The sequence below is a fragment of the Melospiza melodia genome, chromosome 16, assembly GCF_035770615.1.
Source record: "Melospiza melodia melodia isolate bMelMel2 chromosome 16, bMelMel2.pri, whole genome shotgun sequence".
NCBI classification, from domain to species: domain Eukaryota; kingdom Metazoa; phylum Chordata; class Aves; order Passeriformes; family Passerellidae; genus Melospiza; species Melospiza melodia.
In genome coordinates this window covers 5,575,646-5,592,394 of record NC_086209.1, presented here as the reverse complement: position 1 = coordinate 5,592,394, position 16,749 = coordinate 5,575,646, and the positions used below count along the sequence as shown (strand labels likewise).

Sequence of the window (16,749 nt, the reverse complement as noted above, 5' to 3'; positions counted from 1 at the left end):
GAGGATGGCAGGTGCTTTCCAGGCCTGATTTCAGTCAGTGGGTCCCTCACACCTTGGTGCAGGTGCTGGCTGGGCCCATCCCAGTGCCAGTTCCCAGGCAGTGTGGCTGTGCTGTCCTCACAGCTGTTGTAGGGCTGCAAACCTTCACTCTGCCCAGCTCAGCAGGTTGGTCCTCTGGCAAAGGCTGACCCCAAACAGGGCATTTATCCCCTCTGTGCACAAGGCCAGCCCCGTGGGCACTGCACACGAGGGGCTGAGGCCAGGGGGTGGCTGGAGGGCAGTCAGGAGGTCTTAGTGCTGCAAGAGGACTCATGGACACGGGCAGGTGAAGGGAGGCAGCTCTTGACCTATTTTCCCTGGGCCCCCTGCCATGTGCAGGCAGGCAGAGCTCTCCTGTGCCAGCGCTGGTGGTGCCAGTGCCAGCAGGGAGGTGCCCATTGCACCCGCTGCCCTGGCACGGGTCTGCTCCCCTCTCCCCGTGCTGGGGCAGCTGTGGGGCATTGCCAGGTGCCCTCCACACCCAGGGCTGGCTGGCACAACCAGGGGCTGGCTCTGCAGTCTTCAGACCCTCTCCATTATCTCAATAAAGGGCTGCTCCACCAGCAGGTCCCAGTGCTCACATCCCAAGCACAGGATACGGGCAGGACCTTGCTCCAAAAGGGACTGTGAGCTCTGTTATCCTTCCTGCAGGGGATTTACTCTTGCAGCCTGGTTGCCTATCTGGGTTGCATTTGAGGAACCTGATCTTTGCCTTATGAATCTGGCCTTCTTTTTTTATTTAAAAAACGAACCAACAAGCAAAACCACAAAAACCAGCCAACCACCCCCCAACCCAAAAACCCACCTCAAATCCTTACTCTGCAGCAAATTTCAAGGGGTGTTCCACGTGGGCTGTGGCGGTGTTGGCCGGCAGAGCCTGCAGACAGCTTGCAGTAGCTCTGGAAGGTGTGTGCTCCTCTGTTTATCAGATGAGTGTTCGCTCTGCAGCCTTCTGTTGATGAGCTAAATGCCATCATCGGTAACCATTCCCCTCATGCTCAGAGGAGGGCCAGCAAAGGCGCCTCTTCCCGAGCCATCAGGTGGGCTTGTTGCACAGGAAGGGCCTGGAAAAAATACCCATACTCTTTTCCATCAGGTGATGCTTAGGATCAGGATATGCTGGGAACAGCTAATTGGCCCCTGACAGTGCTGTGAGCTTGGCAGGTGTTACCCGAGGAGAGCAGGGTGTGGTGCATCTTCCCAGCCAGGCCTCTTCCCTCTGGAGATGGCCCCAAACAGGATCTGGGGAGCAGCACAGGGCACTGGCAAAGGACAGGGGGATCAGTCTGTGGCAGAGCCAGGTCCTGGCAGCTCTGGTGGGTATCATGGGGAGGTTTTTGCCGTCAGTGAGTGACTGGTATTTGATTTTTCGACGCTGGAACGTTCGCTTTGTTGGCTTGTTCCCTTGGTTACGTTGTATATATTAAGTTCTTCATTTGCCTTCCTTATACAATTAACTGGCATTCCAATTGCGTGAATTTTGAAAACACAACCAGTGCCAAAACTTCACCCCTCAGGCCTGGCTGACCCCAGCAGACACCGCACCAAGCAAGCACCTACGCCACTGGTTCTGTGGGAGCTGTGCAGAACAGTGCTCAGCATTGGCAGCTCGGGGATTTGGGGAGTGGGGCTGTCCCAGCTCAGCTGCCTGGCAGCACCGGGGTGTGTGACAGAGTTTGTGCAGGGCTCTCGGTGCAGCCCAGGGTTTGTGCAGGGCTCTTGGTGCAGCCCCAGTGTCTGACAGGGTCTGTGCTGGGCTCTCGGGGCAGCCCAAATGTGTGACACCGGGTTCTGTGCCAGGCTCTCGGTGCAGCCTGGGTGTGTGACAGGGACTGTGCAGGGCTGTCAGCGCAGCCCCGGGTGTGTTGCAGGATCTGTGCAGGGCTCTTTGTGGGGCTCTCGGTGCAGCCCAGGTGTGTGACACCGAGGTCTGTGCTGGGCTCTCGGTGCAGCCCGGGGTCTGTGCTGGACTCTTGGTGTCTGTTTAGGGCTCTCAGTGCAGCCCCGGTGTGTGACAGGCTCTGTGTTGGGCTCTGTGTTGGGCTCTCGGTGCAGCCCCGGTGCCGCTGGCAGTCCCGCCCCGCGCTGGCTCTGCTCGTGGCTCACAGATTGTCAGAGCTCTCTGCAGATCCCATCCTGCAGGGATGTGTACGCTGTTCCCTGCGCCCGTGGGTGTGCATATGGCTGCCTGTGTGGCAACTGTGCCGAGTGCCAAAGCACAGAGGACAATGTGTGTAGTAGCAAAGGGTGCCAGCAATCCGAGCTGCTGGAAAACCAGGGAGAGGCACCCCACGCACCGGGATAGCAACTGCAGAGAGGGATGGGATGGGATGGGATGGGATGGGATGGGATGGGATGGGATGGGATGGGATGGGATGGGATGGGATGGGATGGGATGGGATGGGATGGGATGGGATGGGATGGGATGGGATGGGATGGGATGGGATGGGATGGGATGGGATGGGGGCTGTGCTGAGGGAGGCCCTGAGGGTGGCAGGGGCCAGCGAGCTGGCTGCACTTAGGGTTAGTCAATATGGGAAGACGAGAGGAGGAAAAGCAGCCCATGCCCAAGAGGGAACCTGTGGCAAGGGAAGCAATGCCCCTCTGCCCACAGGAGCACAGCACAAGGTGGCACTGACCATGTGTGCCTGACCCTCTGAGGCTGGCTGGGATCCTGCTGTGGGTTAACCCCTGTCACTATAGAGCACGAAAGAACACAAGCACACACACAGCTGCTCTCAAGGTGAAAAAAGGGAAGTTTATTTTCTGACTTCAACATTTATAGTTTTCCAAAAGTGACAGTGGATTGGAGGGTGACAGTGCCACCTCTCCAATGACACTGGACAAACCAACAGTTTATCAACTTTCTCTTCCTCCATAAAAAAATGCAAAACAAAGAGTTATTTAAGTTATTTACAGAAAGTGTGTGAGAAAGTTTGCTACAAGAATGTCAACATCAGAAGGCTTAGAAAATCTTAAAAAATCAGAGCAACAAACCTCACCACTTCTGGTGCTTTTCTGCTGCAGCATCCTCCTGTAAGATTTGGCCAAAGCCCTTCCCAATGTGCTGGGAGGATCTGAGTATCCTACTGTTGGAGTATCTGATGTCCCAACCCTGAACTGTCCCCTGAAATCTTCCCATGGCTGAGAGGCACCAGGCACAGGGCACATCCAAGGAGGGACAACACAGCCAGCCTGTGTTCCCTGGACCCTCATTCCCATCTCTTTGCCCAGCCTCATCCTTGAGGTGCAGGACAGGGTGTGGGATTGCTTTGGCATCCCAGGGCAGGGAATGAGGGTGTGTGTGTCACAGGGGGCACAGCCCTACCCCAGAGCCTGTCCTGCAGCACTGCTCCTCTGCCTGGGCCCCTGATTGTTGCCACCCAGAAAAACTCCTGTTTCCTCTTGACACCCATCAATAGGGCCTCAGCCAGCCTGGCTGGGTTTTCTTCTGTGGTGTCAGATGATGGCTTTAGCATAAAGGATGGCTGCTGTCCCCTCCATGGAATGCCCCAGCACTCTGGGGGTGTGGAGCATGGCAGGGCTGTGCAGATTGCAAGGAGCTGGGAAAGCAGGACACAGCCAGCATGCTGGTGCCTCATGAGGGGAACTGTGTCCAAACAAAGGCATGTCAGCTCCAGTTTGGGGTACAGAGCATATGCAGAAAGTGGCTCCATATTATCTGTGAGCCATCAGTTAATGGTGGATGTAAAACCCACATGAGGAGCCCTGCATGGTGTCCAGAGGCCACAGGCAGAGGCAGGACTGCACAGTGAGAGAGGGGTTTGTTTGCCTGCTGAGTGCAGGTACCACTGCCTCTGCCTTGCCATACAGAACTACCCATGTCCCATCCCTTCTTTTCCAGAATGACTCAAATTATGAGGTTGAGTTCAGTCCCCTCCAAAATAAATGTGAGTCAACAGTGTGCCCTGGTAGCCAAAAAGGCCAACCTGGGCCTGGGATGCAGCAAGGACAGCATCACCTGATGGGCAAGGGAGGACTGTCAGGCTCTGCTCCCACTGGGGCAGCCTCACCTCGAGCCCTGGGGCCACAATAAAAGGAGTTACAGCTGTTAGAGAGCATCCAAAGGAGGCTGCAAAGGCAGAGATGGATCTAGAGAAGACCAGATGAGGAAAGGGTGAGGTGACTCTGCTCATTCAGCCTGGAGGAGACAGGACAGAGCTCCCCAGTCTGCAGCCTCCCCAAGAGGGGAATCAGGAGCAGACACTGATCTCCTCTCTCAGGTGCTCAGGGACAGAACCTGAGGGAAGGGCATGCAGCTGTGTCAGGACAGGTTTAGCTTGGACATTAGACAAAGTTTTTCACACAGAGGGTGGTGGGATGCTGGACAGGCTCCCCAGGGATCTGTGACAGCCCCAAGGCTGCCAGGGCTCCAGGAGCATTTGGACACTCAGGCACATGGTGGGATTGTTTGGGGATCTGTGCAGAGCCAGCAGTTGGATTCCATGGCCCTCTGAGTTCCCTTCCAACTCAGTTTTCCTTGAAACTGTTGCTTTTAAGTGTTGGATGTTTCAGTAGCCAATTGCATTGCAAATCTTGCTAAATTTTAGACCTTGGCAGCTCTTTCTGGCCTGATGATATGGAGTGAAACCATTACATTTTTCCCGTGCACTGTTGATTATGTGGAGAATGGATTTTTTTTTGAGTCTACATTTACCATTTTACAGCCTACAATTGCATCCCTTTTTGTTTCTATTCATTATGCTTTCAAGAGCTCTGCTTTGATGCTTGGGGTATGGGAGATTTTTGAGCGTGGGGATCAGTGTGGTGTACAGCACTGAGACAGGCTACACCATTTTTGTACAGAAGGGCATCACAATGTTTGCACCTCTTACTGTGCCCCACTCTCTCACACCTTGTTTCCTTTGCACCCAGCTAATTTCGTAGAATAAATTATCCTGAATTTCCTGTTAATACAGTCATGCTACGAAAAGATTTAAAAAATATAAGCTGCTAAAGGTGTTTATTATGTTATTATGTACAGACATTTTTTTCCCTTTAAATGGACCGACCCCCTCTCTTGCCTTCCTCAAGCAGTGAATTCCTGAGGTTAATTATATGCTGCGTAACAAAGGTGTTATTTCTTTTTGTGCCTTCGGTTGTGTTCCTTTTCATGGCTGGAGAAATGAGCTGGGAGAATAAAGGCTTTGCACAGAAGTGCATTAAAGTCAGTGGGCTTTGGCTCATGCCCAGAGAGAAAAGCAGCACATGGTTTAATTCCAGGGCAGGCTCAGGCAGTTGCATTTAAGGCTTTTTCAGCAGTGATGGTGCAGCTTTTAGGTTGGATTCTTCATGTTCAGCTACCAGAGAGGAAAAACAAATTCCCCCAGGAGCAGCAGAGAGTCGTAACACGCTGTCTCCCTCTCTCCAGATGAATGGCAGTGATGGGATGTTCAAGTATGAAGAGATTGTCTTGGAAAGGGTAAGTACTGCTCACCCACCCACCAGCAGCCTCCTCCCCCTCGCCCACCCCCGGCCCTGCTGCCCCCCACACGTCCCTGCACAGCCCATGGGGAGAGCCTGTCTCTGCTCCCCCTCTCTTTCAGGGGTGCTACACCTGCTGTGCCAGCCTGGCTCCCACCAGGGTGGGCTTGCTGCTCCCCTCTCCTCCTGCACACAGAAGGGAGGGAGGAGGGTTTCTCCCCCTTTCACACCCTCGCCCCCACAAATTGATCAGTGCAGAGCATGGGGGGGCTCTTTGTCATCGCCTTTGTCAGAAAACAGAGGTGTGGGGAGCTCTGCTTGGGTGCACCCCACAACTGGGCACAGGGACCAAAGCCACCCTGCCACCAGGCTCCCTGTCACTCTAGGGCACACAGCCTTGGGATGCTGTGCTCAAGAACAGGTTGTTTAGTGAAACAAGCCACAATGGAGGAAGCTCCTGCTCAAGGCTTTTCTTTGTTGGCAGCACAGAGGTGATGGCATGTGCAGCGCCAGCCGTGGCTAGAATCAGCTCCCCCCATGTGTGAGGTTTATCCAGGGGCAAGCCAGCACCACACAGGGCACCAAGGGCTTTCTGTTGCCCAGGAAGCAGCCGGGGAGGAGGGATGGAGATGGAGTAATGGAGTGGGAAAAGCTGACCCAGGGTTTACTCTGAGAGACAGGCACAGCCCTGGTGGCTGGGAGTGGCTGTGGTGGGAGGCTGCCCGCTCTCCCCACAGGACACCTTCCCTTCCCACAGCTCCCTTTGCCTCCTCACAGCTCCCCTTGCCTCTCCACAGCACACCTTGCCTCCCCACAGCTCCACATGAGCTCACCTGGCCTCCCCACAGCTCCCCTTCCCTCCCCACAGCACCCCTTGTCTCTCCACAGCCCACCTTGCTTCTCCACAGCCCCCTTCTCTCCCCACATCCCCCTTGCCTCCCCACAGCACACCTGGCCTCTCCACAGCCCATCTTCCCTCCCCACAGCACACCTTGCTCCCCACATCACCCCTGGCCTCCCCTCAGCCCCCATCCCTCCCCACATCAGCCCTGGCCTCCCCTCAGCCCCCATCCCTCCCCACATCACCCCTGGCCTCCCCTCAGCCCCTGCCTCCCCCTGGTGCCGTGCCAGCGGCTCAGCCTCGCCGCGTGGCTGGCATTGCAGGGGAAGAGGCAGCGCTCATTATTCTGTTCCTCTGTGCCTTTAGTCATCTCCCTCCTTCCCCTGGCTCTGCATCACGGAGGTGGGTGGACGGAAGGTTATCTGGGGCTGCCGCCTCACCCACCGCTTCCCCGGCGTGCCTGACAAAACCAGCCCAGAGGTTCCTTCCTTCCTTTTTGGGCTCAGTGCTTCTTGCTCCGGGCCCCAGTCACGGGCAGAAGCCTTGTCTCAGGGATTCAGAGCATCCTCTGTCCTCAGCACATGGTGGGAACAGGGAAAGAGCTGGCGGGACCACACAGAGAGGCAGCACTCATTGATGCCCTCATTTCAAAGCCCCGAGCAGCAATTCATTCTCCGACAGCAAGGAATCATGAGGGAATCTCACTGCTTAGCAGCCTGGGCCAGCATGGACCATACCCAGGTCCTTCCCCTGGTCCCTGGTGGGATCCAACAATCCTGTCTTAATGCAGGAGAAGCACCCTGGTGCCTGTGGGTGAGGCTGTCCCCTTGCTGGGGGGTTTGGCTTCCAGAATTGACCTCAGTGCACCCCAAAATCGTGGTCAGTCACTGTTATTAATCCTTGCCTTTGTTGTAAGGACAAACGTAAATGCAGCAGCATTTTAGGGGCAATAATAGCAGAAACACAATCTGCAGAGGGACATGGCTTTGTGTTTACCCACCACACATGTCCACAGCAGGAACTGCCCTGGCATCAGGGCATCAACCCTGATGTCAGCTAAGAAATCCCTTGAACTCCTTTTTGAGGTTTATCAGAATAAAAATTAACACCTCCCAGATAATTTCCAGGTTTTGTAGCTAACCAAGGACCTTCCACAGACAGGCACAACTAATGGCTGGAGATCATTTTGCAATCTCACCTCCCTTGCTGCAGCCAGGCCTGGTCTCTGTGACAGTAAAGAGCTTTTTTGAGCTAGGCTCAGGGTAATCAGAACCCAGCACAGAGGAAAGAGAGCAGCCCAGACCCTTTACTGTTGAATGCCTGTGTGTCACATGCCAGCCAAATCCCAGCTGGCCAGGGAGCATCCGGGAGCACTGCACAGTGACAGGCATTGGTGGCTCCTGGTGCTGTGACACGAGTGTCACAAAGCCAGCTCTGCATCACTGATGCTGGAGCAAGATTGCTGGGGAGAAGGGCAAGCCCCATCTGGCTGTTGGTGCTAAATTATCCTGGGGAGATGGAGTCCACAGGGACCCTGGAAGAGCAGAGCATCCCCTCATCCACCACTGAGCACCGGGGCCATGGGCAGCCAGGAGAGCTTGGCCTGAGCCCACTCGTGTACGAGAGAGGCAGGCACAACTGTCTGTGACTAAGTGTCAGCTCTTCCACATGAGGAAACAAGGCAAGGAGCCATCTGATTTTCAAGGCAGAGCAAAAAAGGCAGGAATTGTCCACTTGCATCAGGCATGGATCTGGAAGCAGCGCCTGTGAGTGTGTCACTAATGAGGATCCTGCAAGTGGGAGAGGCGGCACAGGGCCACAGCCACTCAATCCTGAGATGCTGGGGGGATGGCCTGGAGATGAGCTGTGGTCCCTGCATCCCCCCAGGCAGAATTGGGCAGGACAAGCATGTCTGTGAGGAAAAGGAGACAGAACTGGAGAGCCCACTCCATCCTGATCGCCACCTCCACGCAAAGCTGTAGATTTTGTCATCAGCGTTGCTGGTCCCCAGCTGGGCTTTGTGCCAGGGCTACATCCCAGGGTGCAGAGGGGCAGGAGTGGGATGCTGGTGACTGGCACAATCCCTGCTGCTCCGTGCAGGCTGCAGCATCGGTGTCTCCTCCTGGGGAGCAGCCAGCAAGGGGAGGTTTTCTCCGCCAAGGACCACCTCCTCTTCCCCCAGCTCCCCGCCTGCCTCGCGCTCTCCGTGGAGACGCGGTGCTGAGGGAGGTTCCCACTCTGCCTCCATCTGTTCAGTGCTCCACGCTGCTGCACTGAGGAACGCCAGCCTCTCCTCCAGCAGCATCCCTGAGCCCCCTGGGCCGGGCACGCCGGGGTGGGAGAGCTGCTGTCAGGGCTCCTCCTGCGCCCCAGGCAGTCCCAAAGCTGGGGGGAACCGCTTCAGGAGGGCTGGCAGCACGCAGGTGCCCATGGGGGCAGGACACAGCGTTTGATTTCCCGCAGGGGAACTCCGGCCTCGGCTTCAGCATAGCGGGAGGCATCGACAACCCCCACGTTCCAGATGACCCGGGCATCTTCATCACCAAGATCATCCCCGGGGGAGCAGCAGCCATGGATGGCCGTCTAGGGTGAGTACAGGGCTGGGGGAGCAGCCAGGGGGTCACCCAGGATCTCTGCATGGACCCTCTGGGCCTAACCCCTTTTCCCAATATGGTCTTTGGCCTCCATATGTCTCTTTCCCACAGCCAGATCCCCTCTGGACAGGGTTGTCCACCATCGCTGGCCACCAGCCTCCTATCTGTAGCCGCCCATCCTCCCCTCCCTGTATCAGGCTCGTGGTCCCACCCATCCCATTACAGCCCAGGGCAGGGACCCAGCCTTCCTTGTCATCTCCCATCTCCATCAGGGGTGCACTATAGGGACCAGGCCCTGCTTTGGGAGGGATCCCTTTCTCACCCCAGCAGGGCGTGATCTGCCAGCTGGAGCAGCTCTCATTTGGTGGCTGGAGGAGGGTGGCACAGGGTGACCAGAGGAGGGTGGCACATGCTGGTGGTTCCCCAGGGATGCTCAGGGCCACGCTGTGCCCACAGGGTGAACGACTGCGTGCTGCGGGTGAACGACGTGGACGTGTCTGAGGTGGTGCACAGCAAAGCAGTGGAGGCCCTGAAGGAGGCCGGCCCCGTGGTGCGGCTCGTGGTGCGCCGCCGGCAGCCCCCGCCGGAGACCATCATGGAGGTCAACCTCATGAAGGGCCCCAAAGGTGAGCCCTGAGCTCTGCTCGCCTGGCCAGGGTGCCCCCCTGCCCCACAGGACAGCGTGGGGTGACCCTTGGTGTGAGATGTTGTGAGGTGCAGCCTCAGGGGGGTGTGGTATGCAGGGTGGCACTGCTGCAGTGCTGAGTGCTGAGGGGTGGCTGAGCAGCGTGGAATGCTGGGGGACAGGGGCTATGGGACAGACCCACAGTGCTGTGGGACATGGAGTATGAGACAGACCCACAGTGCTGTGGGACATGGGCTATGGGACAGACCCACAGTGCTATGGGACAGGGAGTATGAGACAGACCCACAGTGCTGTGGGACAGAGGTTATGGGACAGGGGCTATGGGACAGACCCACAGTGCTGTGGGACACGGGCTATGGGACTGACAGACCCACAGTGCTGTGGGACAGGGGGTGTGGGACAGACAGACCCACAGTGCTGTGGGACAGGGGATATGGACAGACAGACCCACAGTGCTGTGGGACACGGGCTATGGGACACGGGGTATGGGACAGACCCCCAGTGCTGTGGGACACGGGGTATGGGACAGACCCATGGTGGCCAGGCTGGGGTGACCCATTGCCTGCTGGGTTTGGGCAGGGTGTGAATGCCTGTGAGGCACAGTGGCTGTGGTCTCTGTCTATCTGTCTGTCTATCTGCCTGCCCCTCACCTGCATTCTCACTCTCCCTCAGGCCTGGGGTTCAGCATTGCAGGGGGCATTGGGAACCAGCACATCCCTGGGGACAACAGCATCTACATCACCAAGATCATCGAGGGAGGCGCTGCCCAGAAGGACGGGCGCCTGCAGATCGGGGACCGGCTGCTTGCGGTAAGCCCCGTGCCCACAGCCAGCTGTGAGGAGAGGCTGAACAGCTGCCACTGCCATGCAGTGCTGATCCTGAACCCCAGCACCCTTCCTGTCAGCAGCTTCACCCCTCTTCCCTGGGGCTCCTGCTGGCATGTTGCTGTGGCAGGGCAGGCTCAGTAATGTCTGCAGGCAGGGGAGCCAAACCCAAGGTGATGGGACAATGCCTCCGGGGCTGCTGTTGCACCTCCCCTGCCCTGCTCCCTGCCCTCCTGCTCAGCCGTGCCACCTTTCCCGTGGCAGGTGAACAACACCAACCTGCAGGACGTGCGGCACGAGGAGGCCGTGGCCGCCCTGAAGAACACCTCTGACATGGTGTACCTGAAAGTGGCCAAGCCTGGCAACATCCACCTCAACGACATGTACGCGCCCCCCGACTACGCCAGCAGTACGTACGCCTGGCTGGGCACGGGGGCTGGGGCACCTCAGCCTGCTGGGCTGGGGGCACATGGGGCTGGGGGCACATGGGGCTGGGGCAGCTCAGCCTGCTGGGCTGGGGGCACATGGGGCTGGGGGCACATGGGGCTGGGGGCACCTCAGCCTGCTGGGCTGGGGGCACATGGGGCTGGGGGCACATGGGGCTGGGGCACCTCAGCCTGCTGGGCTGGGGGCACATGGGGCTGGGGGCACATGGGGCTGGGGCAGCTCAGCCTGCTGGGCTGGGGGCACATGGGGCTGGGGGCACATGGGGCTGGGGCACCTCAGCCTGCTGGGCTGGGGAGCAGGGCTGGGCTGGGGAGCAGGGCTGGGCTGGTTTCGTGTCCTCACTGTCTATGCATTTCTGCTCCTGATGGCCTTCTCCTCCCCTGCAGCCTTCTCAGGCTTGGCTGACAACCACATAAGCCATAACTCCAGTCTGGGCTACCTGGGCAGCGTTGAGAGCAAGCCTGCCTATCCCCTCCCTGCCCAGGTGACTCCGTCCCGGTACTCGCCCATCCCTCGGCACATGATTGGAGATGATGACTTCACCAGGTGAGCACCAGGCAGCAGCATCCCCATCATGCTCCTTCTCAGTCCATCACTTTCCCTCTGTGGTGGCTTGATGTCATCCCCACTGCCAGTGCAGAGTCTCAAAAGGCCATTTAGTGCAATGCCTGAGGTCCCCATAATGAGTTCTGCGCTCACCCCCTGAGACCAGCCCTGCTGTGTCAATCTCTGCCTTGCTGCATTCACTCCCTCTCCATTCCCTCTCCTACTCTTTCATAAGCCTCACACAACTGCATTTCAGTTTCATTCTCTTGCTTATTTCACAATGGCTGCAGTACAAGGTGTTCCCTGCCCTGATGGTGCCATCCAGCAGTGCCACAGGCTGCCAGGATGTCCCCAGGTGGAGCTGGGACAGGGATGGAGGGCCAGGGGGAGCACAGCCTTGCAAACAAGTGGGGCCCAGTAGAATCCTTTGAGCTGCATGAACAGGTTTGTTTCCTGAAGCCAGGAAATAAAGAAACATTGCTCTAAGCCTAAATGCAGTATAAAACTTCTGCAAAGCCTCGAGCTGGGGCTGGGAGAGAGAGACCTGGAAAGTCCTGCTCTACAGGTGATTGTTACAGCTTCCCCTCTTCTCTTCACAGCCTTGGGGCCAGTGCTCTGAATGTGCTGTCCCCAGGGCCAGGACTGTAGGGCTTAGGCTGATTAATAAGAACCAACATTTGACATAGGCTTAGGGCTGGCCCTGCTGTTTGGAGCAAGGTTGCAGCTGGTTTTGGGAGTGTGCCTACAGTGGAGGATGCAGTGGCTTTGTCCAGGATTCTCCCACTCTGCAGCTGAGTGCTGGATGCTGGAATGGGAGACCCTGACTGATCTGCTGTAGGTCTGCCATCTTCCTGGAGAGTGTCTGCACTCATCTTTGTCATGGGGCTTTCTCACCTCCTAGTGCTCAGCCACAGCTGGGTGTCCCTGCACACCATGACCTGTGCAGCACTGTCCCCCACCCTCACCCACCTCTCCCACTGGGCTTGGCACCATCAGTGCCAGTTCTGGAGCAGTTCTGGCACTGCATCCTCAGCAGGTGTAGCAGCTTCTGTGCTGTCAGGGCACAGGGGGATGATGCCACAGGCAGGAGCAGTGCTGTCTGCCATTACAGTGCACCACAGAAGGGGCTGAGTCACAATATTTGGAAAACACACCAGAGACCCTGGTCCCAGCAGGGTGTCCTTCTTGCACCTGCCAGCATTCCCATTTGTGGGTTAGAGAGCAGAAAGAGCAGCCCAGCTTAGGCTTAGCCAGTGGCAGTGGCACAGTGAGGGCTCAGCAGTGGCTTGGCAGTGACAGTGGCACAACAATGGCCCAGCAGTGGCTCACAGTGGCTTGGCAGTGGCAGTGGTATGACCAGGGCTTTCCAGTGGCTGAACAGTGGCTTTCCAGTGACAGTGGCACAGTTATGGCTTGGCAGTGGCCCAGTAGTGGCTTGACAGTGGCCATGGCACAGCAATGGCTCAGCAGTGGTTCAGTGGTGGCTTGGCAGTGACAGGGGCGCAGCAATGGCTCAGCAGTGGTTCAGTGGTGGCTTGACAATGGCCATGGTGCAGTGATGGCTCAGCAGTGGCTTGGCAGTGAAAGTTACACAGCAATGGCTCAGCAGTGGTTCAGTGATGGCTTGACAGTGGCCATGGCACAGCAATGGCTCACCAATGGTTCAGTGGTGGCTTGGCAGTGGCCATGGCACAGCAATGGCTCACCAATGGTTCAGTGGTGGCTTGGCAGTGGCCATGGCACAGCAATGGCTCAGCAGTGGTTCAGTGGTGGCTTGGCAGTGACAGGGGCGCAGCAATGGCTCAGCAGTGGCCCAGTAGAGGCTTGGCAGTGACAGTGATGGCTCAGCAGTGGCCCTGATGCAGCACGTGCTGGTGGCCACTAGAGGATGGTGCTGCCTTGTGGAAGGCCCCACTGCAGGCAGGCTGGCACCACTGGGCCCGTGTGTGCCCAGACACAGCCCCCTGCCACCCAGCAGATCCACAGCCTGCAGTGGGCTCAGCACTTGGCTCGTGCTTCCCATGGCAGTGCTGAAAGCCTCTGTGCATTGCTGAGCCCCCCAGGGCAGTGCTGAAAGCCTCCTGTGCATTGCTGAGCCCCCAGGGCAGCTCCATGGCTGCGGGTCTGCTGGCACCAAGGTTGTGCACTGGCACCAGTGTGGTCCAAATGCACTCACTGGTGTGGGGAAAGGCAGCAGCTGCCCTGGAAAAGAAGCTGTGTCCCATGAGGCTTCTGCCAGCCATTTTTCAGGAATAGCAGAGTGCAGTTTCCAGCCTCTCCCCCTCCCATGGCACAGGTGCTGCTTAGATGTGGATGTGGCTCCAGTGACCCTCACGTCCTGCAGCACCTAGGGCTGGGAACCAAAGGTGGAAAACCAACTGTTTTCCACCACAGCAACCCAGACCCAGTAGAGCCCCACAGGATCCCCTCAGCTGCTCTGTGCTGAGGTCCCAGTGTTAACACTGACATTCAGCATGGGATCTGCCTGCAGGATCTGTACCATCCCTCCTGTGAGGGGGATGGAAGCCAAGAGTGCACATCAGGACTGAGATCTGTACCTGTCTGGGGCTTCATTTCCTCCCCTCATTCCTGTAGGGTCTCTTTGCCTTCCACCAAACTGTCTGGTCCTCACGGGTGCTGGGGATGCTGAGTTGAGGTTGTGCTTCCTGCATGTTGCTTGGGCAGCAGCAAAACCCAAAGGGCAGAGCAAGTTCATCTCCTGGTTGGAGGCAGGGTTTGCAGACCCAGAAACCTGACCTATTTCTTCCCCTGAGAGAACTCTAGCCCTGGGCACAGCTTTGCTGCAGAGGGACTGATGGCTGCAGCCCTCCCTGCCCCCTCACCACTGCCCCTAAGCCAGGTGCTGGTAACATCTTGAGGACTTGGTGTTGAGCATCTTTTGACTGAGCATCTCCATGGTTTTCCTGACCTGCTGGTTCTGGTGTGTTCCAGCCCCCCACCCCAGTGCCCCGGGGTTGGTTCTCTCAGCACAAGTCTGCCAGCATTTTAGGGTGCCTCACTCAGTGCCATGCCTGGGCTCCAGCATCCCTCCTAACACAGCCCAGAGATTTCCCTCTGATAGCTGGCAGGTGATGATTGATGAGGCTGCTGAGCTCCATGGTCCTTTGTCCTTGTGGTACCCAAGGAAGTGCCCAGGATCCAGCCACAGTGGATGCACTGATGGTCTCCAGTATCATCTTGGCTGACAATCACCACCAGCCTGTGCTAATTGTCTGGCATCATTTATTCCTTATTTCAGTCCAGAGCTTGAGCTGGGAGCTGCCATTGTTCCCATCACATTGGATTTTTCTCCCAGACAAAAACTGACACAGGAGTTTTGTGATGCCAGGCTGTCTTTCTGCTTTTGCCTCCCTATTGTTTGAGCTGTGACAGAATTAAGTCATCAAAAAATGAAGGACTTCTGTTGAGTTGTGCAGGGTCTGTGGCACTGGAGGGGTGCATGGGGCTGTGGAGGGGCTTGATCCCACCCTCCTGGCTCATGGCATCTGATGCCACCATGCAGTTCAGTGTTTCTGTGTGTCATTTCACGGTGAATGCTCTGTCTCTGTCCATGCTGTGTCTCATGTCACTCCACCTGCCACCTCTTCTGGTTTACCAGTCTCCACAGTGCTGAGGGCTGAGTCACACCAGGCTGCACTCGGTGACTCCAGCCCCACCAATGTGCCACGAGCCCTGGGCACAGAAGAGCCTGTCACCAGCTCTGCTGCTCCTCACCCCAATCTCTCTGTCCCTTGTGTGTCCTTCCAGGGAGCCCCGGAAAATCATCCTGCACAAAGGCTCCACCGGCCTGGGCTTCAACATCGTTGGGGGGGAAGATGGTGAGGGGATCTTTGTGTCCTTCATCCTGGCTGGAGGCCCGGCTGACCTCAGCGGGGAGCTGCGAAGGGGAGACCGGATCCTTTCGGTGAGTCGGTGGGGCACCCTCTGCCCCTCCATGCTCCCGCAGCCCCGGCTGGGCACGGTTCTGGGGAATTCATCCCGGGTGCTGGTGCCTGGGACGGCCCCGGGCTGCCTGCAGTGGGGGGCTGGCCGGGGGCAGGTGCCGGGGATGCCGGTGCTGGAAGTGCCGGTACCGGGCGTGGTGCGGGAGGTGCGGTGGCAGAGAGATGCGGCTCTGAGGGTACCGTTGGTACCGGGCGGGGTAGCAGGGTGCCAGTACCGGGCGTGGTGCTGAGGGTGCGGAGGCAGAGAGATGCGGCTCTGAGGGTACCGTGGGTACCGGTACAGGGCGGGGCAGCGGGGCCGAGGGGCAGGGTAGACCCAGTGGTTCGTGCCCCGTGGGTCTGGCTCAGCGGAGCCGCTCTGTCCCTGTCCCGGCAGGTGAACGGCGTGAACCTTCGCAACGCCACCCACGAGCAGGCGGCGGCGGCGCTGAAGCGGGCGGGGCAGACGGTGACCATCATCGCGCAGTACCGGCCCGAAGGTACCGTACCGCCACGGGACACCGCGCTCGGCCCCGGCACCGGCACCGGGACATGCAAATGAGGGGTGTGGCCATGCAGATGAGGCAGTTGTGTTATGCAGATGAGGGGGGCGGGGCACGGCTGGCGCGCCGTCGGGAGGCCGGGGCGGGGGGCTGGGGGCGAGGCTCCGCCGGGGGCGTGGCCCGGGGGCGGGGCGGGCTCCGATTGGCGGGCGCGGAGGGGGGCGGGGCCGCGCCGTCCCGCCGGCCGTGCCTGCGCGGCTTTGTGTGCGGGCCGGGGGTGCGGGGCCGCGGCCGCCCCGCCTCAGGTGAGCGCTGGCAGCCCCGCCGGGACTCACCGGCAGCGGGGCCGCGGGGTCTGCACGGGCCGGGGTCGCCTTCGGGGGAGGGGGAAGAGCTCCGCTTGCCGGAGGGCGTCGCCGCGAGGCCCGGCTCCATGGGGTCCCACGGGCCTTGCGGGAGGGACCCCGTGGTCGGGAGAGCTCAGGGGTCCCGCAGGGCGATCACGGTGCGGGCGGGGCTGGAGCCGGGGCGTCGCTGCTGAGCTGGGGCTCGTCCCCCCTGCGAGCATCCCACCTGCGGCGCCGCCCCAGCCCTTCCTTATCGCTGGGTTCGGGTTCCCCGGCGGCGGCCGGGGCGGGCGGTGCCGCCGGGGGCAGCGGGAAGGCAGTGCCCGCACGGGGCTCCGCTGGGCGGCTGGAGCGTGGCCCGGGGGCTGCGAGGGCGAGCGCTGGGAGGGAGCGGGGCCGGGGCTGATCCCGGGGCCGCCCCGTGCACGTGCCGGGATGCCGCCGTTCCCGTCCGCTGGAAAACGCCTCTCCCCTGGGCCCCACCGGCTCTCCCCACCAGATGCTCTGTCCCCTCCAAGGAGGCCGATGGCCCCCGGACCATGCCCTTCATCCCGTGCCTCCTGTGGCATCGCT

At 58.9% G+C, this 16,749-nt stretch overlaps 1 protein-coding gene across 12 annotated transcripts in view; it reads left to right on the top strand.

The window, feature by feature from the left end:
• DLG3 (discs large MAGUK scaffold protein 3) overlaps positions 1-16,749 on the top strand; it is an 80,166-nt gene that overhangs the window by 43,031 nt on the left and 20,386 nt on the right. For 11 of the 12 annotated variants that reach the window (XM_063170452.1, XM_063170453.1, XM_063170451.1 and 8 more), the window contains 8 exons: positions 5,432-5,482; positions 8,789-8,913; positions 9,376-9,545; positions 10,238-10,374; positions 10,654-10,798; positions 11,223-11,382; positions 15,151-15,307; positions 15,724-15,826. In XM_063170452.1, coding sequence (XP_063026522.1) covers positions 5,432-5,482; positions 8,789-8,913; positions 9,376-9,545; positions 10,238-10,374; positions 10,654-10,798; positions 11,223-11,382; positions 15,151-15,307; positions 15,724-15,826 — 1,048 coding nt within the window. Of the gene's footprint in view, positions 1-5,431; positions 5,483-8,788; positions 8,914-9,375; positions 9,546-10,237; positions 10,375-10,653; positions 10,799-11,222; positions 11,383-15,150; positions 15,308-15,723; positions 15,827-16,065; positions 16,135-16,749 lie in introns of those variants that run through there. The other variant, XM_063170460.1, reaches the window with a different exon arrangement.